The 27,209-nt window shown below is 33.3% G+C and overlaps 1 protein-coding gene across 3 annotated transcripts in view; it reads right to left on the reverse strand.

The window, feature by feature from the left end:
• Window positions 1-27,209, reverse strand: part of LOC138711163 (uncharacterized) — a 1,508,851-nt gene that overhangs the window by 445,746 nt on the left and 1,035,896 nt on the right. For all 3 annotated transcript variants that reach the window (XM_069842515.1, XM_069842516.1, XM_069842517.1), the window contains one exon: window positions 1,863-2,494. In XM_069842515.1, the coding sequence (XP_069698616.1) occupies window positions 1,863-2,437 (575 nt within the window). In that variant the 5' untranslated portion in view covers window positions 2,438-2,494. The remainder of the gene's footprint in view (window positions 1-1,862; window positions 2,495-27,209) is intronic.

The raw sequence follows: 27,209 nt of genomic DNA on the forward strand, positions 1-27,209 counted from the left end.
TTATTGTCCAACAACCCCTTACAACTTAATCTTAGATTAACCGTATTTATCACACTGGGCTTAAGGCCAATTTCACACCAACATGTTATTAATCCATAATTAACTAATTGTAACTTAACTTAAATACGAAAGTTAAATGATATTTAATTCGTTTGCATTTCACCGAACTAATATGCATTTAAAATAAAGTCAATTAATTTAATTCCCAGTTAAGTCATCACGGCCTTCGGAATAATATTAAAATAGTAATTCCGAAGGCCATGTGCCTTGTTAATGTAAGCAGTGACCTTTAGAGTGCGAGTTCATTTGTTGTATGAAATGATGTCATAAATAGAGGTAACCTCAAAACATATTAAAATCATCGAAAACAAAAAGACGGATGGGCTGAATTTAGAAGAAAAGAAGAAATGTTGGAAGTAAATAGAAATAGACATCAATGCAAAAAAAAAACCTCATCCCAGTGTCTTGAGCAATATTCATGCAACAAGCAAAATGGAAAGACTTCATGGATTTGTGCCATTCCAGTGCCTTCAAATGTAATATTAGGCGTACGTGATAAATTTGTTATTCATATTATTTTAGTTGGCATTATAAATGTATCATTTAAATAATATTATGATGTACTTAATTATCAGTTGAAAATTATATATCACCTTCTCTACTATTCAAAATATAGCCTGCAATGCTTTTGTTTAGCTTAGCCTAAACCGCATTTGAAAATATTATTCGTCCATTGTATTAAAATAATCTCCTCTTTCGGAAATTATCCTTACCCATCTTGATAAGAAATCATCATTTTTTAATATCAAGTCCATCATTCTCCTCGCCATGATGAAAATCAACGTAGAAGTCATCATTTTTAAATATCAAATCCATCATTCTCCTCGCCTTGATGAAAATCAACGTAGAAATCATAATTTTTAAATATAAAATCCATCATTCTCTTCGCCATGATGAAAATCAAAGTAGAAGTCATCATTTTTAAATATCAAATCCATCATTCTCCTCGCCATGATGAAAATCAACGTAGAAATCATAATTTTTAAATATAAAATCCATCATTCTCCTCGCCATGATGAAAATCATAGTCGTTAATGTAGGATTAGTTATTTAAATGATCAAATATGGATCAATTAACTTAAATGTAGTTTAATGAGAGCTTAAAGACCAATTTTTGTTGGTGAAATGTATCGTCTCTTTAAGTGTCAATTCACAATACTTTAAATAACAATTAATGTTAAATAAGTATGGTGAAATCAAGTCTATCATTCTCCTCGCCATGATGAAAATCAACGTATAAATAATAATTTTTAAATATCAAGTCCATCATTCTCCTCGCCATGATGAAAACCATCGTCGTTAATGTAGGATTAGTTATTTAAATGACAAATTATGGATCAATTAACTTAAATGTAGTTTAATGAGAGCTTAAAGACCAATTTGTGTTGGTGAAATGTATCGTCTCTTTAAGTGTCAATTCACAATACTTTAAATAACAATTAAAGTTAAATTAGTATGGTGAAATCAAGTCTATCATTCTCCTCGCCATGATGAAAATCAACGTATAAATAATAATTTTTAAATATCAAGTCCATCATTCTCCTCGCCATGATGAAAACCATCGTCGTTAATGTAGGGTTAATTATTTAAATGATCAACTATGGATCAATTAACTTAAATGTAGTTTAATTAGAGCTTAAAGACCAATTTGTGTTTGTGAAATGCATTGTCGCTTTAAGTGTCAATTAAAATACTTTAAGTAACAATTGAAGTTAAATAAGTATGGTGAACTCAGACTAATTCCTAGTCGAGTGAGAAGAAACGAGTCCTACTCTGATGTCGTTATAGGGTAATGAGCCTACCTGATGTAGTCCGTCTTGCAGAGGATCATGTTGGCCTTGGTGAAGCAGGAGCCGCCGATGTCCGCCAGCATGGCCCCGCAGCACGAGCACTTCAGACAGCCGTTGTGCCAGTAGCGATCCAGCGCGTGCAGCAGGAAGCGCTCCACGATCTTCCCTCCGCACCCCGCGCACACCTTCACGGTCGGACAGTTGTTGTTGTTGCTGTTGTTGTTGTTATTGTTGTTGAGGTGGTGGTGGTGCGGGTGGTGCATCGGACCGCCCGGGGGAGGGCCCCCGCTTCCGAACGGTGGGTGCTGGTGGTGAGGGTGGTGGTCGTGGTGGGGGCCCGGGTGCGGCGGGGGCCCCGTGCCCCCCGGGGGGTGGTGGTGGTGGTGGTTGTTGGGGGCCCCCGGACCGCCCGGGTGTGGTCCCATCACGTGGCCGTTGCTCATGGGGTTCGTGCCGTGGGGCTGTGAGCCTGGGTGGTGCGGATGAGGGGGGTGGCCGTGCTGGGGGTGGGCATGGTAGTTGTTGTTGTCCGGGGGCGGGGAATGAGGGGAGTTCAACTCCGTGTAGGGGTGGTAGTGGGGGTTCATACTGGTGACGGTGCTGGCTGCCAGCTTGCTGGTTCTGATTACACAGCGGTCACAGATCTGCAACAATCCAAGAAAACACAAATGGGACTCAGGCATGAATTTTATTGCGTTTAACCCAGATAAGACTGACGTCCTATATATAGGATCCGAGCGTTTTATTTTTTTAACATTGCTGTGTAAGATTTTCATTGTCGGCAATCATGATACCATAATCCTTATGTGTTATAAATTGCCTCCAATTTTTTTTTTCTTATATTTAGTCTGTCATAGTCATGTTATTAACATATTTGTGTGAAACGTCCGGTGTCCTATATATAGGACGTCAGTCTTATCTGGGTTAAAGAAGTACATAATACCGTAGAAGTGGGCAAAGTCAATCAGTGGGTGTAAAATCGATAATTTGCGATTTTTATTGAAAATTATATACTCGTATTTTCTCAGTTACTTGTTAAAATTTTGTTATGCTGACTTCATTGCCTTACATTGTAAATGTAAACGAGAAGGACAACAAAAAGCCTGCGAATGCCAACAATGGGAACACTGTGTAATTACCGTTGAAGTGAAAATTGTTATTTTCAACTTTTTCTCTTAAATGAAAACAAAGTCTTACAAACTCTAAATTAAGTCAGCACTGAAAGGAGACAGGAAGTATACGTAAGTATTTTCGTTGAGATTGTATCCTGAAATAATAGTTTTGCAGTTCGTAAATGTTAGTATTGAAACATTATTTTAAGAAAACTTGTACCTTCGTAGGGTTAAGTCGATCATGCTATCGACCTACTCGAAACAGATAGGACCAGCAGGAAGAATAAATTGTTAACCGAAATACCTCCAACTAACACTTATAAACAGAAAAGTGTCATAGTATAACTTACATTGATGGGATAGTGGGGGAAAAAGGAAGACGAAATTATGGTGAATTTCTTGCGTAAGAGAAGCACTGCCAAAGGAATATATTTTGTACACCTTCTGTACCTGACTATGGGAACAAAGTAGTTTCTAAAGTGACATGAGGAGGGGAAGATTTCAAATAACATCTGATATAAACTTAAGCAATGTTGAATTGCATTTTACATTATAATTGAAGGGTGGTATTTCATTGTAAATTTTGAATTCTTAACTCTTTGTTTGTTGGTATGTGAAGTATTAAATTGTGTTTTTATGTTTTATAAGTTGGCAATCATACTATTGTACAGTGGATACCTGTAGGCCTAATTTTACCGAATAGTATGATCACTAGTGACAAAAGATACACTACATAATGCTACAGGCATATATTGAAGATTATGACGAAGATCATTACGAAATGAATAACTAAACAAGTAAATGAATACCTAAATAACTAAATGAATAACTAAATAACTAAATGAATACCTAAATAACGGAATGAATAACTAAATAACTAAATGAATATCTAAATAACTAAATGAATACCTGAATAACGAAATTAATAACTAAATAACTAAATGAATATCTAAATAACTAAATAACTAAATGCATATCTAAATAACTAAATGAATACCTAAATAACTAAATGAATATCTAAATAACTAAATGAATATCTAAATAACGAAATGAATAACTAAATAACGAAATGAATATCTAAATAACGAAATGAATAACTAAATAACTAAATGAATATCTAAATAACGAAATGAATAACTAAATAACGAAATGAATATCTAAATAACTAAATGAATACCTAAATAACGAAATGAATAACTAAATAACTAAATGAATATCCAAATAACGAAATGAATAACTAAATAACTAAATGAATATCTAAATAACGAAATGAGTAACTAAATAACGAAATGAGTAACTAAATAACGAAATGAATATCTAAATAACTAAATGAATAACTAAATAACTAAATGAATATCTGAATAACGAAATGAATAACTAAATAACTAAATGAATATCTAAATAACTAAATGAATATCTAAATAACTAAATGAATACCTAAATAACGAAATGAATAACTAAATAACTAAATGAATATCTAAATAACTAAATGAATACCTAAATAACGAAATGAATAACTAAATAACTAAATGAATATCTAAATAACTAAATGAATATCTAAATAACGAAATGAATAACTAAATAACTAAATGAATATTTAAATAACTAAATGAATACCTAAATAACGAAATGAATAACTAATTGAATATCTAAATAACTAAATGAATATCTAAATAACTAAATGAATACCTAAATAACGAAATGAATAACTAAATAACTAAATGAATATCTAAATAACTAAATAAATACATAAATAACTAAGTGAATAACTAAATAACTAAATCAATAACGAAATAAATAGATAACTAAATGAATACCTAAATAACTAAATTAATATACATCTTGATTACACAACTTTTAACACTGTATCACTTGGGAATATGTATGATAAGACTTTCTTGTCTTAAATTTTAATGTACCTTATTAACATGTTTCGACCTATTTTCGGTCATCTTCAGAACTGGTCTTTGTTGGTCTTGGCGCCTCTTGTTTCCTGTGAGGGTGCGTTCTTAGTGTAGAGTCAAAGAGTGTGCGTGTTTTGAAATTGAGTTGTGTGTTGAGAATATCGTTGGGGTGTGTTTTCGTTTGTTTGTATATTTCATATTGTTCTAGTGTGTTGAGTTTCTGGCTTTTTGGTTGGATGTGCAGTATTTCCATGTCTGTGTTGATGTCTCTGTATGTGTGTTTGGCATGCACCCTCACAGGAAACAAAAGGCGCCAAGGCCAACAACGACCAGTTCTGAAGATGACCCAAAATAGGTCGAAACATGTAAACAAAGTTCGTTAAAATTAAACACAAGAAAGTCTTATCATACATGTTCCTAAATGAATAACTAAGTAACTAAATAAATAGATAACTAAATAACTAAATGAATAGCTAAATAACGAAATGAATACCTAAGCAACTAAATCAATAACTAAATAAATGGATAACTAAATAACTAATTGAATAGCTAAATAAATGACATTAACTAAGTAACTAAATAGCTAGCTGAATAAATAACCAATTAACTAAATAACAAAATAACGAAATATATAAATAAATAACGAACAAACTAAAAAATAGATGATGATTAAATAAAGAAATACATTTAAAAATGCCTCCTAAATGGGGTAAAAAAAGAAATACAGAACAGAGAGTGAAATACAATACAATCTTGGGTGTTGTCACATTGTTTTTGTAAATTATTCTTCAGATGCGAAAACGACAATTTCACGTTCGTTTCTACCCATCAAACTGTCTAATTCAGATTATCTCAACTGTCATTATCATCATTAGTGTATTTACTATTTCGTAAAAGTTTTCAAACTGATGGAAGCTGTCCCATGAAATGAACAGGAAAGTATGGCGTGCGTTCTTTCAATTCAGTGAAAAACACAAGAATAGAGATGGAAGGAAATGCTACAAGAACAGAACATTAACAATAAACCAGTTCCAAATACTTTGGCAATTTGGACGTAACTTTTCTAGCAGACAATTATATCTGAACCCCCGAACGCTAATAATACCCAAAATGTTGCACACGGAACACAGTTCCAGTAATTGCCTTATTAGGTATACAGCGGAATACACAAAACTTTAGTTTTGGAACCAACTGCCCCCATTTTAATTAGCAGACCGGCAGTTATTTTCTGTAGAACGAGGGTTCAAAACTCTACGTTAATTCTCAAGATTTTTTGGGGGAGGAAAAGAAAATTGCCTCATTTTCCTTCCCCCTACCCCTTACACCATCCCTACAATTACACTCCCTATTCGCACATTTAATTTTCCTTGTTGGGATTAGCAGTAATTCGATTGTAAGCGTACGATTCTGTTCTTATGCCTTCAAATATCGTCTCTCACACCTGTCGATTATCTCTTCTGGTAATTGAGGTTAGAGTGGGCGGGGAGGGAAGTTTTTTTTAAAGAGGGCTTAGGATTGGCAATGCGCGGGCCACGGGCTTTCTTATTAAAACGGTGCACTTTAATCACAATGTTGTTGTCACGGGAACCAACCTCGGGGCCTACAATTTACCTCTCGCAAGACACCGCAGGTAAAAAAAAATAGAAGAAACAAAAAAAGAAACATGGCCATCTATACGAGAATTACACGTTACCCGTAGCAACGAGAGCCATCGGAAACCACAGCTTCATAATAGGTTACACAAACTACATATTAAAAACACCATTTCCACAGGAATCGTATGCCTGGACAAAAAAACTATCTATGTACTCAAATGTTATTTGTTGAATCACCCATCCTTCACGGCATAAGTAAAACATACGCTTACACGCTGGAGAACAATTAGTTAGAAATTGTTTCGGCTCTGTAAACAACTGACCACAATACAATAACTGAAATGCTATTGAATAAATATTGCTTCACCTGTAATAACGAAGACCGGTAAACCGGGAAAAAAAGTCTTCGTAAACTTTACAGTTTCTGAACTGCAGTGATTTTATTACCACAATTTCTGAATCCACGCAGAATTAATTGAACTGACAATTTACCCCCCCCCTCACCGCCCCGCAAAAAAAAATTCCGAGAAGTTTTTGATCAGCTGAATCGTATTTAGATTGTGTAAACTGACCCACCAGAACATAAAAACTTCTCTCGCGGAAAAAATTATGACTTGGAAAGTAATATTTGTATGAATCACAAAATTACATCATGCAATACTGTACTCCAACCACGAGAAAATGTCCAGGGAATGAGACGCAGCGGGGGATGCTGTGAATGAATGTTGATGTCATAAGGTCACACACGTGGGTACTCGTATCTCTATTGGCTATCTCTCAAAACACAAACGATAACACTAATAATACAAATTTTTATACTACCCTAGTTACAAAATTAGATCACGGTTAATTTCCTTTTTTTTTTAAGTAGGTTATTTTACGACGCTGTATCAACATCTCAGGTTATTTAGCGTCTGAATGATATGAGGGTGATAATGACGGTGAAATGAGTCCGGGGTCCAGCACCGAAAGTTACCCAGCATTTGCTCATATTGGGTTGAGGGAAAACCCCGGAAAAAACCTCAACCAGGTAACTTGCCCAGACCGGGAATCGAACCCGGGCCACCTGGTTTTGCAACCAGACGTGCTAGCCGTTACTCCACAGGTGTGAACGTTAATTTCCTGATCTTTTAATCCCTCCATGCAGGAAATAACATATGCAGGAGAGCGCATGATTTTTAAACTGACGTTATAATGGTAATATTATCTATCTACTTCGCTCCAATAGATGGCGCAATAGTAAGCACATTCCTTTCACGGTTTATCTCCTGGTTGGAGAAGAGTAGTCAGGTATAAAAAACGAATTCTGTAACAGTTCCGAAACTCCGCTTGTGCCTAAATTTGCGTCTGTCTGGAATTGAATAGGTACCAACTGGCCTATACTTACTGTTACACCTATAGATTAGTATATTTCAAATTACTGTACTATAAAAAAAATAGGTGGCTATCGATTCCCTCCCGCGGTTAATTTTTCTTCCCGATTCCCTCCGAAGAAGTAATTGTAAATATACCGATTCCCTCCGCGTCAAAAAGGAGATGCTGGAATTAAATACTCCGATTCCTTCCAGTAAAGTCTGGTTGGCTGGGTGGGTATGTAGGTGTCACGGTCTATCTGTTTTTGGTTACTTATCGTTGCGGACATGATTGCTCTAAATACACCAGTGTCCATATAAGCAGTCCATCTGTTGGTGAATCTAAAACCAACGTGATGTTTTCATTTAGAATTAACTAAGAAAAATGTAGAAAATATTAGTTCATAACAGTGTTCTCGACTACTTCCAACAATATTTGCACTTTCTTTATACACATAAATAGCGAAAGTTTCCAAACAAAATTTAACAGTTGCTTTTACACGTCACACTCCAACATTTTTTGTGTTTTTAGATGTTTTATGCAAAGTACAGACAGATACCAAAATTAAAATAAATTCTGCCGTTATCACCCAGGTACAACTATGAAAACTTATTAACAAAAAATGAACCATTTAAGGGGAGAAGATGGTATTTTTTTTAACTTTTTTCCTATTTGGTGTAAATTACTAATTTTTTGTATGTAGAGAGCTCATAGCTGTGGCAACTCAAATAAATAAAAATATTTCGAAAAAATTGTTTGAGGGCCCAAATTTGAAAAAAAATATACCCAATGCAGGATTGTACTGAAACCGATATATCTAAACCGTTTTTAAAGATAGATTCAAACAGTTTTTTGCAATGTATTTGCAAACGTATGTTCTACAACTGTCTGTAACAGAATTTTGATATTAGTCCCTACGTTTGTAAAATAAACAATTAAAATTTAATAACAAGTTTCTGATTTCCTTTCTTGCAAAGAAACGGACATATTTTTAAAATGAAATCAATTAACAAAATTCTGTTACAGAGAAAAGTTTCCTAATAGTCTAAAGAATGTGTGTTCTAAATTTCATGCATGTATCTTTAATAGTTCAGAAATTATATCCATTTTTGTCTGGCAATGTAGCAAAAAAATGAAGTTACTGGAAACTGATAAAAGCGGGCGTGTGATTCAAAAATCCATAGCGCAGGAAGTTTAAAAATGACGTCTCAACATCCGATAAGGGCACAAATACCCACAAAATGTTACGCAACGCATTTCACACACATCAAAGGGTATTTTAAAGAATTTTTTTTAAATTTAATTTACCGGAAACAACAATAAAAGTGGGCGAGTGATTTAAAAATCCATAACGCAGGAAGTTTAAAAATGACGTCTCAACATCCGATAAGGGCACAAATACCCACAAATGTTACGCAATGCATTCCACACACATCAAAGGGTGTTTTAAAGAATTTTTTTTTAAATTTAATTTACCGGAAACAACAATAAAAGTGGGCGAGTGATTTAAAAATCCATAGCGCAGGAAGCTTAAAAATGACGTCTCAACATCCGATAAGGGCACAAATACCCACAAAATGTTACGCCATGCATTCCACACACATCAAAGGGTATTTTAAAGATTTTTTTTAAATTTAATTTACCGGAAACAACAATAAAAGTGGGTGAGTGATTTAAAAATCCATAACGCAGGAAGTTTAAAAATGACGTCTCAACATCCGATAAGGGCACAAATACCCACAAAATGTTATGCTATGCATTCCACACATATCAAAGGGTATTTTAAAGAATTTTTTTAATTTAATTTACCGGAAACAACAATAAAAGTGGGCGAGTGATTTAAAAATCCATAACGCAGGAAGTTTAAAAATGACGTCTCAACATCCGATAAGGACACAAATACCCACAAAATGTTATGCTATGCATTCCACACACATCAAAGGGTATTTTAAAGATTCTTTTTTTAATTTAATTTACCGGAAACAACAATAAAAATGGGCGAGTGATTTAAAAATCCATAGCGCAGGAAGTTTAAAAATGACGTCTGAACATCCGATAAGGGCACAAATGCCCACAAAATGTTATGCTATGCAGGGTATTTTAAAGATTTTTTTTTTAATTTAGTCATTTTTCACCAAAAAAAATACCATCCTCTCCCCTTAAAGAATAAAACTGAACAATTAGATAACGGACAGATCAATCTTTCGCAATATTGCAATGCCATGTCCTACGAAGCTCTTCCCAATGATTAAACACACCGAGTGTATGGAGGATTGGTTCACAGTCCAAAGTCTGTGTAAAGTATGACGGAAAATTGTGTCTGGTTAAGTTATGGAGGAAATCGGACTATACTCAATTCAAACAACAAAATATTGGGAGGGAATAGAGATGTACGCTTTTTGGGAGGGAATCGGAACCTCATTTTTGGAGGGAATCGGCATCCCCCGAAAAAAATGAAGTTAAAATTCTACAACACCGTGACATCTAAGTTTTTTATTTACGGCTTCGTGACTTGGCTGTTTGTACATGGAAAAAAGTGCAAATGCTGGAAATTAATTTTCTAAGACTAGTGGCAGTAGTATCTGTCCAAAACCACCAGCTTAATGAACACAATAAGAAGAAACTGCAAGTGACAGGGGATTCATCATTCGATAATTACATAAATAGGGTAAACTAGGGTCTGTTGGACAGTCGGGCATGTTGGACACTCTGTACTTTAACGTGTTACCTCGCCACTTGTGGGCACCACATTCTGCTAGAAATCAATGACGGAGGTAGCCACGAGTGGGGCTACTTTCCTTCATTGACTTCTAGTAGAATGTGGTGCCCACAAGTGGTGAGGTAACACGTTAAAGTACAGAGTGTCCAACATGCCCGACTGTCCAATAGACCCTAGTTTACCCTACATAATATTATTTACTAGCAAGTAGATTACGCAACCCTCGATAGATGGAAGATGAGTTTTTCCAATACAAGTTATAAATTCAGAGTGGGTTGACAGGGATTAAAAGCAGAGACCACTGGTTAAAAGCAGAGGGCGCTAGCACTTAACTATCTTGGCGGTTATCATTTATTTATTTAATTACTAATATTTGATGTGCTGTACAACAGCCAGGGGCCAGTAATAGTTCAGCACATTAGCACAGCACAATTTAGAAATTACAATGAAAGTACATAGGAATAATTATTAAAATAATGACAATTAAAAATAATGATAATTGAAAATGAAAGGATGGAATCATATAAATGAATATAATACAAATGATATAAAAGATTACGAGAATAATATTATAATACATATCTAAACGAAAGACATAAATTAATAACAACTGACATAAAACCCTAAAAAAAGTATAGGTTACTGCATATTAAATGGATCCAAGTTCAATCCATGCAAATTAGCATATTTTATACATCTGCAGATCGGAGAGATTTAGAATTTCTATTGTAAAAAAATTTATGAAATCTTAACCCTTTAGCAGGAATACGAAGACTGATATTGCTTAAGAAGGATTCACAATCAATATCAATCTTAATGACTTTACAAAAAAATGAATAATCAAGATCTTAACGTCTGGCAAATAAACTACAGCAATTAAAATATTTGCAGTTAATCTCATATTTATAATCATCCGAATTAGGTAAAAATCTATAAGATCACAAGGAAATAAATTTTCTTTGAATATTCTCCGATTTAACCGAGTCAGTGAAAGTAATGGAGTTCCATACAACAGATGCATATTCAAGCTTGGATCTAACCAACGTATAGTATAAAATTAATAGACACATAGGAGTAGAAAAAGAATAAGTTATAGATCTAATTAGACCATTCTTAATTAATGGGTATAAATATATTGCACATGATCTTGGAAATATAATTCAGAATCAAGTAAGACACCAAGATCTCTAATACAATCTTTCCTAATAATGATGACATAATAATAATAATAATAATAATAATAATAATAATAATAATAATAATTTATTTTAGCCGGCAGAGTTATGGCCGTAAGGCCTTCTCTTCCACTCAACCAGCAAAATGTATAGGCCTACACACATATGCATGAACTTACAAAGAATTCAACAATTTGATTTAGATAAGAGTTACATGTATACAAGAGTTATTTACGAATTAAACAACAAAATACTATGAACTATTAATTAAACACTGAAATAAACTGTGTAGCAGAATTAAGCTAAAATACATAGAATGTCAATACATTTCAAATAATATTAGATAATAGAAAGAGATTATTATGAGACAATTAAAATACAGCACAATCAGGATGATGTCTAAAGGAAGGAGTAACAATGTAGTCAGTTATAGTTTAAATCAGTATGATTGGAGTGAAATGCTAAGAAGGTTATCTTTTAAGCTGTTTTTAAAGGTGTTTATTGTCTTGCAGTACCTAATACTTTGTGACAAGGAATTCCATTGTCGCGAGGTGGATACTGTAAAAGATGATGAATAACAAGACTTCTTAGACATCACCATAACCAAAACAAATAACAGACACGAATTCAAAATATACAGGAAACCCACTACAACCACAACACATATACACAATTCATCAAATCATCCCATACAACATAAACATGCAGCTTTCCGTACAATGACAACTACACTGAAGAATTAAACACAATAAAATATATAGCACAAGACAATGGATACAACCCTAACATAATAGACACACTAATAAAAAAGGCAAAACAAAAACAGACCAAACCAACACAAACAGCACGCGAGAATAAATACATAACATTAACATATCACAATACCAATACTCACAAAATTGCAACTTCATTCAGAAAACTAAAGTACAAAATTGCATACAAAACAAATAAAACAACACAGAAATACTTAAATAACCACACTAAACATTCAAATATATATAATTCAACTGGAGTTTACAAATTAAAATGCAATATTTGCCCACATTTTTACATAGGACAGACAGGAAGATCTTTTCATACAAGATACAACGAACATATTAAAGCTATAACCAAACCTTACAGTACATCAAATTATGCAGATCACATTATCGATAATAATCATGACTACAATAATATAGAAACAGATATGGAAATTTTACACATCACACCAAAAAGTTCACAGTTAAACATCCTAGAACAATACGAAATATATAAGAATACAATAGCACACCCACAATACATACTTAATACGCAACTACAGTTCAATACGCACACATTGTTTGACGTCATAGTACGTCATAGCATACAACCAACCCCCACCATAGGAGCAACACACCCCCACCCCTACCATCGACAACTGCACATCGCAGAGCCAAAATCAGCAGTGGTTCAAGAGACACTGAAGACGACGACAAATAGCGTCGAAACGGGCCGTCTGTCGAAGGTAAATACCTTTTTAACAATTTCAACACTTTTAACGTGTGACAGAGTAAATTTTATGTCTTTAACAAAGTGTTAACGAGAACTTTAATCAAGGAATAACAAGATGTTCTATGAAGAGGTATACTTAGCGTGCCACAGATAAGTGAAAATAATTAAATTTTAAGTAAGTAATAATAATAATAATAATAATAATAGTAATAATAATAATAGTAATAATAATAATAATAATAATAATATATTATGTGCTGAACTGCTAGCCTATTGGCCCCTGACTGTTGTACAACACATGAAATTTTAAGAAAAAAAAATTATTATTATTATTATTATTATTATTATTATTATTATTATTATTATTATTATTATTATTACCCGCTAAAGATTTTGTCACCCCAAGCAAAGCTCATTTAGCGAGTTGAACCATAACGTGAAATTGCGTTCGTGTGTGTGTGTGTTGTAATCTGGTCTGGACCATTATATGAGTTTTTCCAAAGATTTTCCTACTGGAATATCAATCCCATGGCAAATCTTTGGACTCGTGTCGTCAAATAATTTCTTCCTATCGTCAATTCCAGAAACCCTAGATAATACCACAGTCGTTAAATAACATTGAAACACATTGCCTGATGAATCAGTATTAGCAATTTCCAAAAAATTCCGTTCAGGTTTTTGTATGGACAACGAATGCCAACAAGGTTGGTAAATATAGAATTTCAGTGACGGCTTGATGGAAATGAAGGCGTTTGCTGCAAGCAGGAGTCGTCAGCATTGCAAGTGAACTCACGTGACCCAACACAGCCCCAGTAGGACCACCCACATAAGTGGGGGCCGTGCGTAATCCTCGATCAAACGCATCACGAACCAGTCTCGTGACGTCACTGCAATAAGGGAGTAAGTATTGCTTCCTATTGCACCTGCCATCTGGACTCTGGAGTCCGCTGACTACGGCATATTGGACGCTGTATCGTCTCCAACCTCTGGATCTTACAAATGGTTAGCGGTCAGTATGTCTAAAGAATTAGTGTCTAATATAATAATGATTAATTCCTTAGATCTAATGACAGAAAGTCTAAGAAAGCAGGTCTAATTCCAATAACTGTAATGTAAAATGTGAAAATGTGAAAATTCAAATATACAGGGTGTATCTAAATTGGTGTCAAATATTACAGGGACCTGTTCCTAACACCAAAACATTACAAAAAGTTCATATGAACATTGATCTCAAAACAATTTATTTCAGAGTTACAAGACAAAATTTAATGTTACAAAAATTGCTCGAAGCGGCTTTCTTCTGCTTCGATGTGTCCCCTAAACCTGCGTTACATGCTCTGGTGTACTCTATTGAAAATTCCTGGAGTGTTTCGTATTTCGCGAAATCCAGTTTGGATACGCTCTAAAAATATCAACATTAAGTACAGGAGTCGCATAAACCAGGGACGAAGAAATCCATTGGATTCAAATCAGGCGATCGAGCAGGCCATGCAATGAATCCCCTTCGACCAATACATCTTTGGGGAAATCGATCATTAAAAAAATTACGAACTGTCAGACTGAAATGAGCTGGAGCAGCATCGTGTTAAAACACATTCGTTGGATGACGTCCAGAAGCACATCTTCAATTAAATGATGGAAATCATTTCGTTCTGTTCACACACAGAATACATTTTCTTCTGATTTCTTTGCTCTACAAAATACAAACAAACAAAAAACCACCAAACAATCAGCGGTCAATGAAGGGACAAATCCTTTAATAACTCCCTAATGAATGGTTTTTAGACCCATGTTCTAATTAACTTTTTTAATTGTTTTGATGTTAGGAACACGTCCCCGAAATATTTGACACCAATTTAGATACACCCTGTATACAGAATACAGAATATAATTACAACTATAGAAATAGAAATAAAATAATACGATCAATATAAAAAAGGAGATACAGTAATATTAACAAAATTTGAGGACCGGATGAGCAGCGCTCGTGTTCGGTCGCAGTTCAGATACATTATTAGGCATATAAGAGAATATACCAAATAAAATAAAATAGGAACTAAAATTAAAATTACAGCTACAGTGAAATTATATAATATAATAGTCCTATATTAATATAAGACGAATATAGAAAATGAAATAAAATAAAACAGGAAATAAAATTAAAATAACAGCGGCAATGAATTTATATAATATAATATTAACATAGAGAAGAATAATATCGTATGTGAATAAAGTAGGACAATTTATAAAAAAAAATATACATATATAAATTCCAAAATTATAGAATACAAATATAATATAGGCTGATTAATTCATACACATAGGCTATAAATTGTTTAAATCAAATTGAAGACATTAACACGTTTCTAATTTTCTTGTTATATGTTAGTGGGTTACATGTTAGAAGTTCAGGGTGTAATTTAGCTAAAGAATTATAAAAACGAGGGCCAAAATTAATGCTATGCTTTAGACCAGTACATGTGAAACATTTAGTTTCTACTAATGTTGAATTATTATTTCGTCTTGTGTCATGATTATGTGCCTGTAATATAAACGTATTACGATTTTTATGATAAAATTTTAACAGAGTATATTTATAAATTTGTTCAATATTAAATACATTAAATTCAGAATAAATTAATTTAGTTGGATTATCAAAACGTTTCTTCAAACAAATTTTAATTATTCGTTTCTGTAGTAAATTTAACGGACTAAGATTAATTTTTGTACTTCCACCCCAAACAATAGACTAATAAGTAAGTCTAACTTACAATCATGTCCAATATCTCTATGTCTAACTTACAACTTACAATTTCTTAGGTCTAATGACAGAAGGTCAAAGAAAGCGGATCTAACACCGATATGCCTAATATAAAATGAAATTCGATACAACCAAGACTAACTTAAGAACATGTTCAATACTTCTATGTCTAACTTCCAATGTTGTCTCAAGCTGTGAAAGGTAAAAAATGTGCAACAGATTTCGACTACTAAAATATTTGACTACAGAAGATTATATATTTATACACAATAAAAATTATATTTTTATACCTGTAACCGTGATAGGGTAGATGAGGGTAATTGTAAACAGGGGGTAATTGTAAACAAATGATGTAAGAAATACAAAACTGTCAATTTTATTTTATTTTCTATATTCCTCTTACATCAATAATATATCTGAACTGCGACCGAACACGAGCGCTGCTCATTCGGTCCTCAAATTTTGTTAATATTATTGTATCCTCTTTTTTTACATTGATTGTATTATTTTGTTTCTATTTCTATTGTTGTAATTATATTCTGTATTCTGTATATATATTTAAATAATAAATAAAAAAGGGTAACAATGAGTCCCTAAGACGTAGGTCAGAAGGAGGAGTTACAATGAATGGACATCACATTGAGCATCTCCTATTACGTTGATGGACAAGTACTCCTATCTCGGAATATATTAATTTAGGACTCGTGTTTAATAGACTTGGTTTTCTTGTTTCGGTGAATATTGTGAGCTCTCATATAATTGAATATTTTAACACCCTGTATATTCGGAGTTCAAAAATTCTGCAGTGACTTACTTAATTCAATAGTTGTGTGGTATTCTGATGTAGTCAGAAAGAAAATATAATTTTTCATGGTACAATAATTATGAGAATTATGATTTTTGTGGAAGTAAGTCAGCAATATTAGTTTATACATTTGTTCTAGATTTGAGTCACAAAATTCCAGAAAAAGTAATTTTTGCCGGGTAATCTTAAGGTTTATATAGTCTCTTTTTGGAGAAAAATTGGAAGATAGAGTCCCGATTTTGCCATTCGTCCCCAATATTGTTATTGGAACATTTTCTTTGGCTATATTCTCGCCTAAAAAAATTCATTTCATAACAATATTGCCTTTTGCTACCCATTGCCTTCACTCTTTCGTTAAACAACAATTACAATTTTCTACCTTAATCCACCAGTACACACGGCCATAAAATAAACATTCGCTATCATAAAGTAATAATTTTTATCTGGCATTTGTTTTTCACGAACTCGTACTAAAATAAATACGACACAACGCGGAGGTGAAAGGTATGAAACTGAGGGATTTCTGTTGACGTGACAAGCTGGGTATGTTTATTTACACTGCTATTTCACCTCACACCGACGAACAGTTATTTCACGAAATGATAAACACTATTATTTTCTACGATTTTCTAAAAAGAATGACATTTTCTCCGTTGACAATAGGAATTTTCACATCCTATGAAGCAGAGCATACTACAGGTTTTGTTTCTACTAAAGATCTTTCACAGATTACTTTACCACCACAAAAGCCACCTTACACTGAAATATTTCAGTGAATTTATATTGACTATTACACTCTTACTACGTCATACTACTTTTGACCAATAAAACGGTACGAAAGGACGTATTTCAACCAATCATGGCTGCTTATCGCACAATTTTATCGCGTCCCTAGCATTTGTTTAATATTATCGCGTCCCTAGCATTTGTTTCTTTGTTTGCCAACATTTGAAACTGCGCTGGTCTGGACGTCAAAAAAAAATATATATATAATTACCAGGGAACGGATTTATATGGACTAAAAATATATGAAATATGTAAATATATATGTAGTTATTTTTACCAAAATATGGAATTAAATATGGATTTTTACCAAAATATGGAATTAAATATGGACTTAAAATTATAAAAAAATGACTATGTACGTTAAATATTGGTACATTTTAATCAAACTAAACAAAAAATATAATGGACGTACCTTATCTTCCAATGTAGTTTCAACAAAACACAATTTTTATTGTCTGTTACCATAACAATAGGTTACAAACATTTCTTTCAAGTGCTGAAAAGTGAATCTTCTTCTATTGTCTCTGAGGATAGATTTATACTGACTAAAAGAGCGTTCGACGTCACAAGAAGTAACTGGTACATAATTCAATTTCACAATGTCTGCTGGGGATAAGTCCAAGTTAATCTTCACTGTTGATTCACCACTCATCACAGCAACAACCTTTTGTAGTTCTTCATATCCAGGGTTTTTTGAAAGTACAGTGTCCACCTTAGCTCTTACTGCATCTGCAACTTTACCTCTACCACGATTCAGTTGTTCCACAGTACTATTTATAATTTCAAAACTTTCAGATAGTGAAAGGTGCCTATTTTGGAGACTTTTGAGCGTTTTTATGATGCATGAAAATGTATGCTGAATGTGAGCTAAGTCATTCTTCACACTTATGTCACAGGTAACTGTTTTCGCAGTATCAATTGAGACTGCATCTTCAGAGTCCAATGCAAGGAGAACATTGTTAATAGAGTCTATATGTTCGGCATAATATTCAACTGCTTCTAGCCATGTACCCCATCTAGTTAAAATTGGCTTTGGTGGCAATGGAATTTCAGGGTACATTTCTTTCAACACGTTAACTCTACTGGGAGCTTTGAGAAATACTTTTTTCACTGATGAAATCAACAAATCTACTTTAGGGAAATTGTCTCTGACCACTTCTGCCACACGATGAAATGCATGCGCCACACAAGTAAAATGAGTCAATTTAGGATATACAACAGATAATGCTTGTCCAGCTTTGACCATATATGGGGCAGCATCGCTAATAAAGAATAACACATTATCGTACATAATACCCTTTGGCCACAGGATACCCATAGCTTCGTTGAACAGTTTAACTATAGTTTTGTTATTGCACTTTTCTAGAACATCACAATGTAAAAGAATTCGTTCAGAATATTGTTCACTTAACAAACCGATAACTACATTACCAACAAGTCTACCTTCTTTGTCGGGAGTCTCATCAATGGAAACCCAAATTGAACTATCTTTAATTTCATCTCTTATCTTCTGTATTGTCTCATCGTAGATGGATGGAGCATACGTCTTCCTAAGTGTTGACTCATCCGGGATTGTATGTTGAGTATATTTTTCAAGGAATTCCCTGAAGACCTTATTCTTTAGTTTGTAGAGAGGAATATCAGCAGAGATGAGAGAACGGCACAGGTCGATGTTAAACTCAGATCTTACATTCGATGTTGTTGGTTGTGTTAAAAACAATTGTCTCTGCTTGGAATTTAGTTGTTTGTTGGCCTGATGTTTACTAGTTGTAATGTGTTGTTGCACCAGGAACTTTTGTGTAGATGATACTGCACACTGACACAAATTACAAAATAATATTTTATTGTCAGTTGATAAACCATCTTCTTTAAATTCTGAAATGTAACTTGTTAGTTTTGATTTTAAATTGACTGAATGACGTACTTTTGGCATATTTACCGTCTTTATAGTATGATTTACAAAACTGAACCTATGTGTACTCTGACTGGCATTTAACTGTTGAGCTGCACAACTGAAGTCTGTTAAAAATTTTAAATTAAATTAATACAGTTTTGTAACTTACTTTCCCATTGTTGATAGGACTGCTAATTTTCAAATAACTCTGATGTTAAAGGGATTACTGAACATGTGTTTAAATCTCTATTGTTGAAATGTATTTTTAAAAGTTAATGGAATTTTGTTTTGTTTTATTGTTAAACCTAATATAATATGGACTGTTTTATATGAAATATGGAAAATATATGGAAATTAACGAAAATATGTACTAAACTCTAAAATATGGAAAAATATGGAAAATAAAAGTAGGATTTTTCAACCCTACACATTGTGAAACATAAAGATAATGCAAAATATAAATTATATTAGCTTTATAAGTAAATATGTATTTACATATAAATCCTTTCCCTGATAATTACAAACCACTCCATTCGATGCACAGCAGTTTCAAATATGACTCGCATTGGCATTCAAGAACAAGAATTAATAAAAATCACTGATCATACCTATGCATCTTCTGAAATCCGATTTACAAATAAATGAAGAGCACCATTCGGAAATCCTGAATAAGTTTAATACACCATGTAGGCCTAAATCAACGAGTACCACTTCTATTAAGCACACGTCCAATATAACATCAATTGAACCACCAACCACATTCAAATTTGAAAATTGTACATTCAATAATTATTCCTTTTAAAATTATTCATGTTTATTTTTTATGTCATCGTCGTTAATTAAAACTTTTCTAACACTTGTGTATATTAGTTAGGTTATGTTATAGCTTCTGCTCTGAGAGGATAAAAAGAACTTCTGCTATATGATATTATGGATAGTCACGTATCAGAGATTGTTTAACATTAAGATTTATTGAATAGTAATCATTACAGTGTCTGTATAAAGACACTACTGCCATCTAGCATGCATCTAGCGTAATATTTGTAATGTTGAGATGGTACAATAATACATTTGAAGACAGTTGTATTTTCGTAAGTCAATTAATATTTTATTGTATTGGAGTACTTCGTTACTTCTAATCTTTATATACTTTCTTCTAATCGTGTAATAGTCAATTAAATCCCACTCGAGTTTTGATTTTCTCTAGATAAATCAAAACGTCTAGTGAGATTACTGTTGACAAAATCGTTATGAAATCAAAGATTGAATAATTCAGTGACGCTAGTTTTATTTTTCGGTTTCAAATTTTAACAGAAGCTTTCTAAATGGACTTCATCCATTTCAGCGAGGTCTTCAAAATGTGTACGGCTTTTCTTCAAAATTTTCTAGTCTCGTCATACTGAAATCTGTAAAGACGTTCCTCGTCCACAATCCCCCGGCCTTGAATTACATATCTGTGACGTCAGCAAGCAAACTGAATACATATTTCCTTTCCCCTTACCATATCCAATGGCGTGTGCGGCTGAAAGGAAGGGATGAGTCACGTGTTCCGGCTTGTGACGTGTGCCACAATTGAAGCACAGTTTTGCATCCCTGCTCTAGATAAATGAGAAAGAATTAAATAAAAGGAAGAACTAGATAAAGAAGGAAGAACCACAGGAAGTAGAATTAGAGGAAGAAAGGACTGTAAAAAGAAAGAAAAGCAAAAAAAAGGAAACTGGATAAATAAGTGATAAACAAAGAAAGAAAGAAAGAAAGAAAGAAAGAAAGAAACAAAGACTGGCGACTGAAGGAAATACCAGAGAAGGAAGAACTAGAAGTAAGAGAAAATGTCATTTAATTAATGCCGAGGAATGAGACAAAGGATGATCTACATAAATGAGGAAGAATTAGATAAAGGCAGAACTAGAACCACAGAATAATAGGAATAATTAGAGGAAGTAGAATTAGAGGAAGAAAGAAGTGTAAAAAGAAGAAAAAGCAAAAAAGAAGAAAAACTAGATAAATGAGGAAGTGATAAAGGAAGAAGCAAAGAAAGAAAGCCTGGAGACTAAAGGAAAGACCAGAGAAGGAGGAAAACCTAGAGGAAGGAGAAAATGCCAATTAATGGAGTAGGAATTAGATAAACGATGATCTAGATAAATGAGGAAGAATTAGATAAAGGAAGAACTAGATGAAGGAGAAAGAGCCACAGAAAGAACTAGAGGAAGGTATAACTATAGAAATCAGAAGAGACACATGAAGAATTAGATGAATGAGGAAATGATACAGAAAGAAAAACTGGAGACTGAAGGAATGACTAGAGAAGAAGGAAGAAGTACAGAAATGACTAGGGAAAAGGAGGCAGAACTACAGAATACGTGAAGAAGTAGACAAACAGGAAAGACAGAGAAAGAAGAAAGAACTATAAAAATAAAGTACTGGAGTAAGAAATAAGAACTAGAGAATAAAATGCAGAATTAGAAAGAGAAGGCCGAATTACAGGAAGAAAGAATTAGACAAAATGAACCCGAGACGAGAGCAATGGATGCCAGGCGAGAAAAAGAAGAAAGAATGAGAGAAATTAAATCTACTAAAAGGAAGCATTAGAAAGAGAAAGAAAGAACATGAGAAAGACACTATAGAAAGATGAGAGGACTGATTTGCAATGCATCAAAGGTTAGATAAAAGCAGCCCTCAAATGCCTTCGTTCCACATAAACGTGGAAATTATGTCATTCAAAAAAAAAAGTCCAGCACTTGGATATGGCAGCCGCCAACTAATTAAAAGGTTTGCTCTTTCTGACCCGCTCCGAAGCTGCACTTATTATCTTTAAACGCTCTGCGCTGGATAAGCCCAACATTTCATTTGATAACACAGGAAAATGAGATCGCCAATTACCTTGGCTGTGCTGCATTGCCCATTATTTGTGTACGATACTTCGAGCTGCAGCCGAGCCCCAACCTAATTATCAGAGGCTGCACAGACCTTAAATCAGGGCTATCCAATCTCAGGGCAACACCGCCTCTCATCACTTTTAGACATCTTAGGCCAGTGGTTGTTAAACATTAGTTCCTTCAATATTTTTTTTCTTATTTTATCAACAGTAATCTCACTAGAGGTGTTGATTTATCTAGACTATTACACTCTTACTACGTCATACTACTTTTGACCAATAAAACGGTACGAAAGGGCGTATTTCAACCAATCATGGCTGCCTATCGCACAATTTTATCGCGTCCCTAGCATTTGTTTAATTTTATCGCGTCCCTAGCATTTGTTTAATTTTATCGCGTCCCTAGCATTTGTTCCTTTGTTTGCCAACATTTGAAACTGCGCTGGTCTGGACGTCAAAAATATATATAAAATTACAAACCACTCCAGTCGATGCACAGAAGTTTCAAATATGACCCGCATTGGCATTCAAGAACAAGAATTAATAAAAATCACTGATCATACCTATGCATCTTCTGAAATCCGATTTACAAATAAATGAAGAGCACCATTCGGAAATCCTGAATAAGTTGAATACACCATGTAGGCCTAAATCAACGAGTTCCACTTCTATTATGCACACGTTCAATATAACATCAATTCAACCACCACCCACATTCAAATCTGAAAATTGTACATTCAATAATTATTCCTTTTAAAATTATTCATTCGGAAATTCTGAATAAGTTGAATACACCATGTAGGCCTAAATCAACGAGTTCCACTTCTATTACGCACACGTCCAATATATCCTCAATTGAACCACCAACCACATTCAAATTTGAAAATTGTACATTCAATAATTATTCCTTTCAAAATTATTCATGTTTATTTTTTATGTCATCGTCGTTAATTAAAACTTTTCTAACACTTGTGTATATTAGTTAGGTTATGTTATAGCTTCTGCTCTGAGAGGATAAAAAGAACTTCTACTACGGTATATGATATTATGGATAGTCACGTATCAGAGATTGTTTAATATTAAGATTTATTGAATAGTAATCATTACAGTGTCTGTATAAAGACACTACTGCCATCTAGCATGCATCTAGCGTAATATTTGTAATGTTGAGATGGTACAATAATACATTTGAAGACAGTCGTATTTTCGTAAGTCAATTAATATTTTATTGTATTGGAGTACTTCGTAACTTCTAATCTTTATATACTTTCTTCTAATCGTGTAATAGTCAATTAAATCCCTCTCGAGTTTTGATTTTCTCTAGATAAATCAAAACGTCTAGTGAGATTACTGTTGAGAAAATCAAAACTGGAGTGGGATTTAATTGACTATCGCACGATTAGAAGAAAGTATATAAAGATTAGAAGTAACGAAGCACTCCAATACAATAAAATATTAACTGACTTGCGAAAATACAACTGTCTTCAAATTTGTACCATCTCAACATCTATACTAATAATAAATCTGTAGCCGAAATTTTTCTGGTAATTTTCGATTTTCCAAAAATAATTGGTCCTAACATATATAATTAACCACTCTGAAACCCAAAATCGCTTTTTTGAAACTTTTCTTCGTATGTCTGTCTGTCTGTATGTTTGTTACCTTTTCACGCGATAATGGCTAAACGGATTTCGATGAAAATTGGAACGTAAATTAAGTTCGTTGTAACTTAGATTTTAGGCTATATGGCATTCAAAATACATTATTTAAAAGGGGGGTTATAAGTGGGCCTGAATTAAATGAATCGAAATATCTCGCTTATTATTGATTTTTGTGAAAAATGTTATCATAACAAAAGTTCCTTTAAAAATCATTTGCGACAAGTTTTATTCCTTGAAAAATTTTGATAGGACTGATATTTAATGAGATAAATGAGTCTTAAAATTAAAATAACTGCCATCTAAGGCGGTGTATTGAAATAAAAAACAAATGACTTCGTCTATAAGGGGTCTTGGACACAACAATCGAAAGCTATGAAACATAGCCTACAGACAATGTTTCTGTGTTTGTATGAAGTAATATAGGAAGTTAAATTAACGGATTTGTATAATTAATTATTATTTCATCATTGGAAAGTGTAGTTTCTCTGGATGGACATAATGCTATAATGTTATTACAGTAACTTGTGAGTGAATTGAGGACAGGTAAGATTAAAATAGCTCTTATGCACAGAAAACTTGATAGGTTATTCTGTGTATTCATTTCCTGTATTTCTAAAATAATGTTTATGAACATATTCATTTTTATCTCAGAGAATTAACGAACAACGAGAGTGTATTGATTTAGTATGCAGTAATACAGTAGTACGTTAGCTTAGCAATCCATTATTTTATAATTCAAATTTTAACTATGCACAATTGAAACGTGTTAAAGTAAATAAAATATATATGCAATAAATGCAATGCAAAAAAATTGGGTAATGAGCCAAGCAGATTATGTTGCGCTGTTGTAAAAGTTGTTCCTCCTGAGATTCAAGAGCTCCCACAACAAATTAAAAACTTTCTAATTCGAGAACATCCGTTATCAACACACTTTTTATATAATATAATATAATATAATATAATATAATATAATATAATATAATATAATATAATATAATATAATATAATATAATATAAACATAATAATAAATCTGTAGCCAAAAGTTTTCTGTTAATTTTCGCTTTTCCAAAAATAATTGGTAATAACAATGAAGAAACATGTTAAAGGAATTGTCATTGCACCAAATGAGTGGTCTCTAGATCAAAATTATCTCATTTTAATATTTTAAATACAATTTAAATGAAGTAACATATTAAACTATTTATCCCTCTATCAAACACGAATGTTCCCTGGATCAAATGTCCTATTTTAATTATGTAATTACTTTATATTTATTTCTAACGGGTGCAGCGGAGCGCACGGGTACGGCTAGTTATAAATATTACGCTAGTAGATGGCAGTGGACGGTTACTGGTCAAGAAGGCTTTGTTGATTCAGTTTCATTTTTATTAAAACAGTTGCATTCCACTTCAATTATCCGGATCCCAGTAATCAACGTCACTTTACTGATGATTTTCAATAAATCTTAGTATTAAACAATCTCTGATACGTGACTATCCATAATATCATATAGCAGAAGCTATGACAAACATAACCTAAATAATATAAACAAGTGTTAGAAAAGTTTTAATTAGGGATGATGAAATAAACTAGAAACGTTTTAATTAACGATTATGACATAAAAAATAAACATGAATAATTTTAAAAGAAACAATTATTGAAAGTACAGTATTTAAATTTCAATGTTTTAGTGGTTCATGTTAGTGTTTTATATTAGACGTGTGCTTAAAAGAAGTGAACTCGTTGATGTACGAGTACATGGTTTATTCCTCAACTTATTCAGGTTTTCCGAATGGTGTTCTTCATTTATTTGTAAATAGGATTTCAGAGAATATGCATAGGTATGACCAGTGATTTTTAGTAATTTTTGTTAGCCACCGGCGTGGCTCAGTCGGTTAAGGAACTTGCCTGCCGGTCTGAAGTTGCGTTCGGGCGCGGGTTCGATCCCCGCTTGGGCTGATTATCTGGTTGGGATTTTTCCGAGGTTTTCCCCAACCGTAATGTGAATGCAAGATAATCTATGGCGAATCCTCGGCCTCATCTCGCCAAATATCATCTCGCTATCAACAATCTCATCGACGCTAAATAACCTAGTAGTTGATACAGCGTCGTTAAATAACCAACTAAAATAAAAAATAAAAACATTAATTCTTGTTCTTGAATGCCAATGCGAGTCACATTTGAAACTGCTGTGCATCGACTGGAGTGGTTTGTAATTTCCTGTTGTTGTTGTTTTTTTTTTTTTGACGTCCAGACCAGTGCAGTTTGAAATGTTGGCAAACAAAGAAACAAATGCTAGGGACGCGATAAAATTAAACAAATGCTAGGGACGCGATACAATAGTGCGATAAGCAGCCATGATTAGTTGAAATACGTCCTTTCGTACCGTTTTATTGGTCAAAAGTAGTATGACGTAGTAAAAGTGTAATAGTCAACAGTAATCTCACTAGAGGTGTTGATTTATCTAGAGAAATTCAAAACTCGAGTGGGATTTAATTGACTATTACACGATTAGAAGAAAGTATATAAAGATTAGAAGGAAGAAAGTACTCTAATACAACAAAATATTAATTGGCTTACTAAAATTCTATTTCACTAATATTAGCTTCACCAATACGTCTGAACCTTCGAGGATAAAAAGAAAGGAGAGAGTACTCCAGACAATACGCTTGAAATCGGTGCGACGGATATGACATCAAACTACACCTTTTACGCCACATAATCCACCGCGAAATATCGCCAATTGCCAAATATTCAATTGCTACTATCCGTTTCGATCATACGTAAATGGATTAGAATGGATGTGGGGTAACAAAAGTACTAGCAGATTATTATATCAATGTATATTTCACTGTATATTTATTAAAAGTGTTATGGTTGTGACATGGATTGAACACTTCATTTCCACATTATTTCTCTTATCAAGAAGGATGTTTGCACTCTTCACATGTTAAAGCATAGGGGGGCATATCAACGGGCATATTCTACAGTTGAGCCGAACAGAATATTAGCTTATTTATAAAAAAATAACACCTGCTTAACTTGACTACACTTTTGAAATATTTACAACAACACGAAATAATTTGTAATCGTAATAATATGAACAAAACAGCTGATAAACACATCGGAAAAAAAATTAACTATGTGTAATTTGACGGCCATACTAGTACACCTTTTCGGTTCCACCGTTTCAAGGTTATGTCCCGGGGTTGGTTTAAATGGAGCCGCCATTCTCAGTTGATATGCCA

This window comes from Periplaneta americana, chromosome 12 (assembly GCF_040183065.1).
Source record: "Periplaneta americana isolate PAMFEO1 chromosome 12, P.americana_PAMFEO1_priV1, whole genome shotgun sequence".
Classification (NCBI taxonomy): domain Eukaryota; kingdom Metazoa; phylum Arthropoda; class Insecta; order Blattodea; family Blattidae; genus Periplaneta; species Periplaneta americana.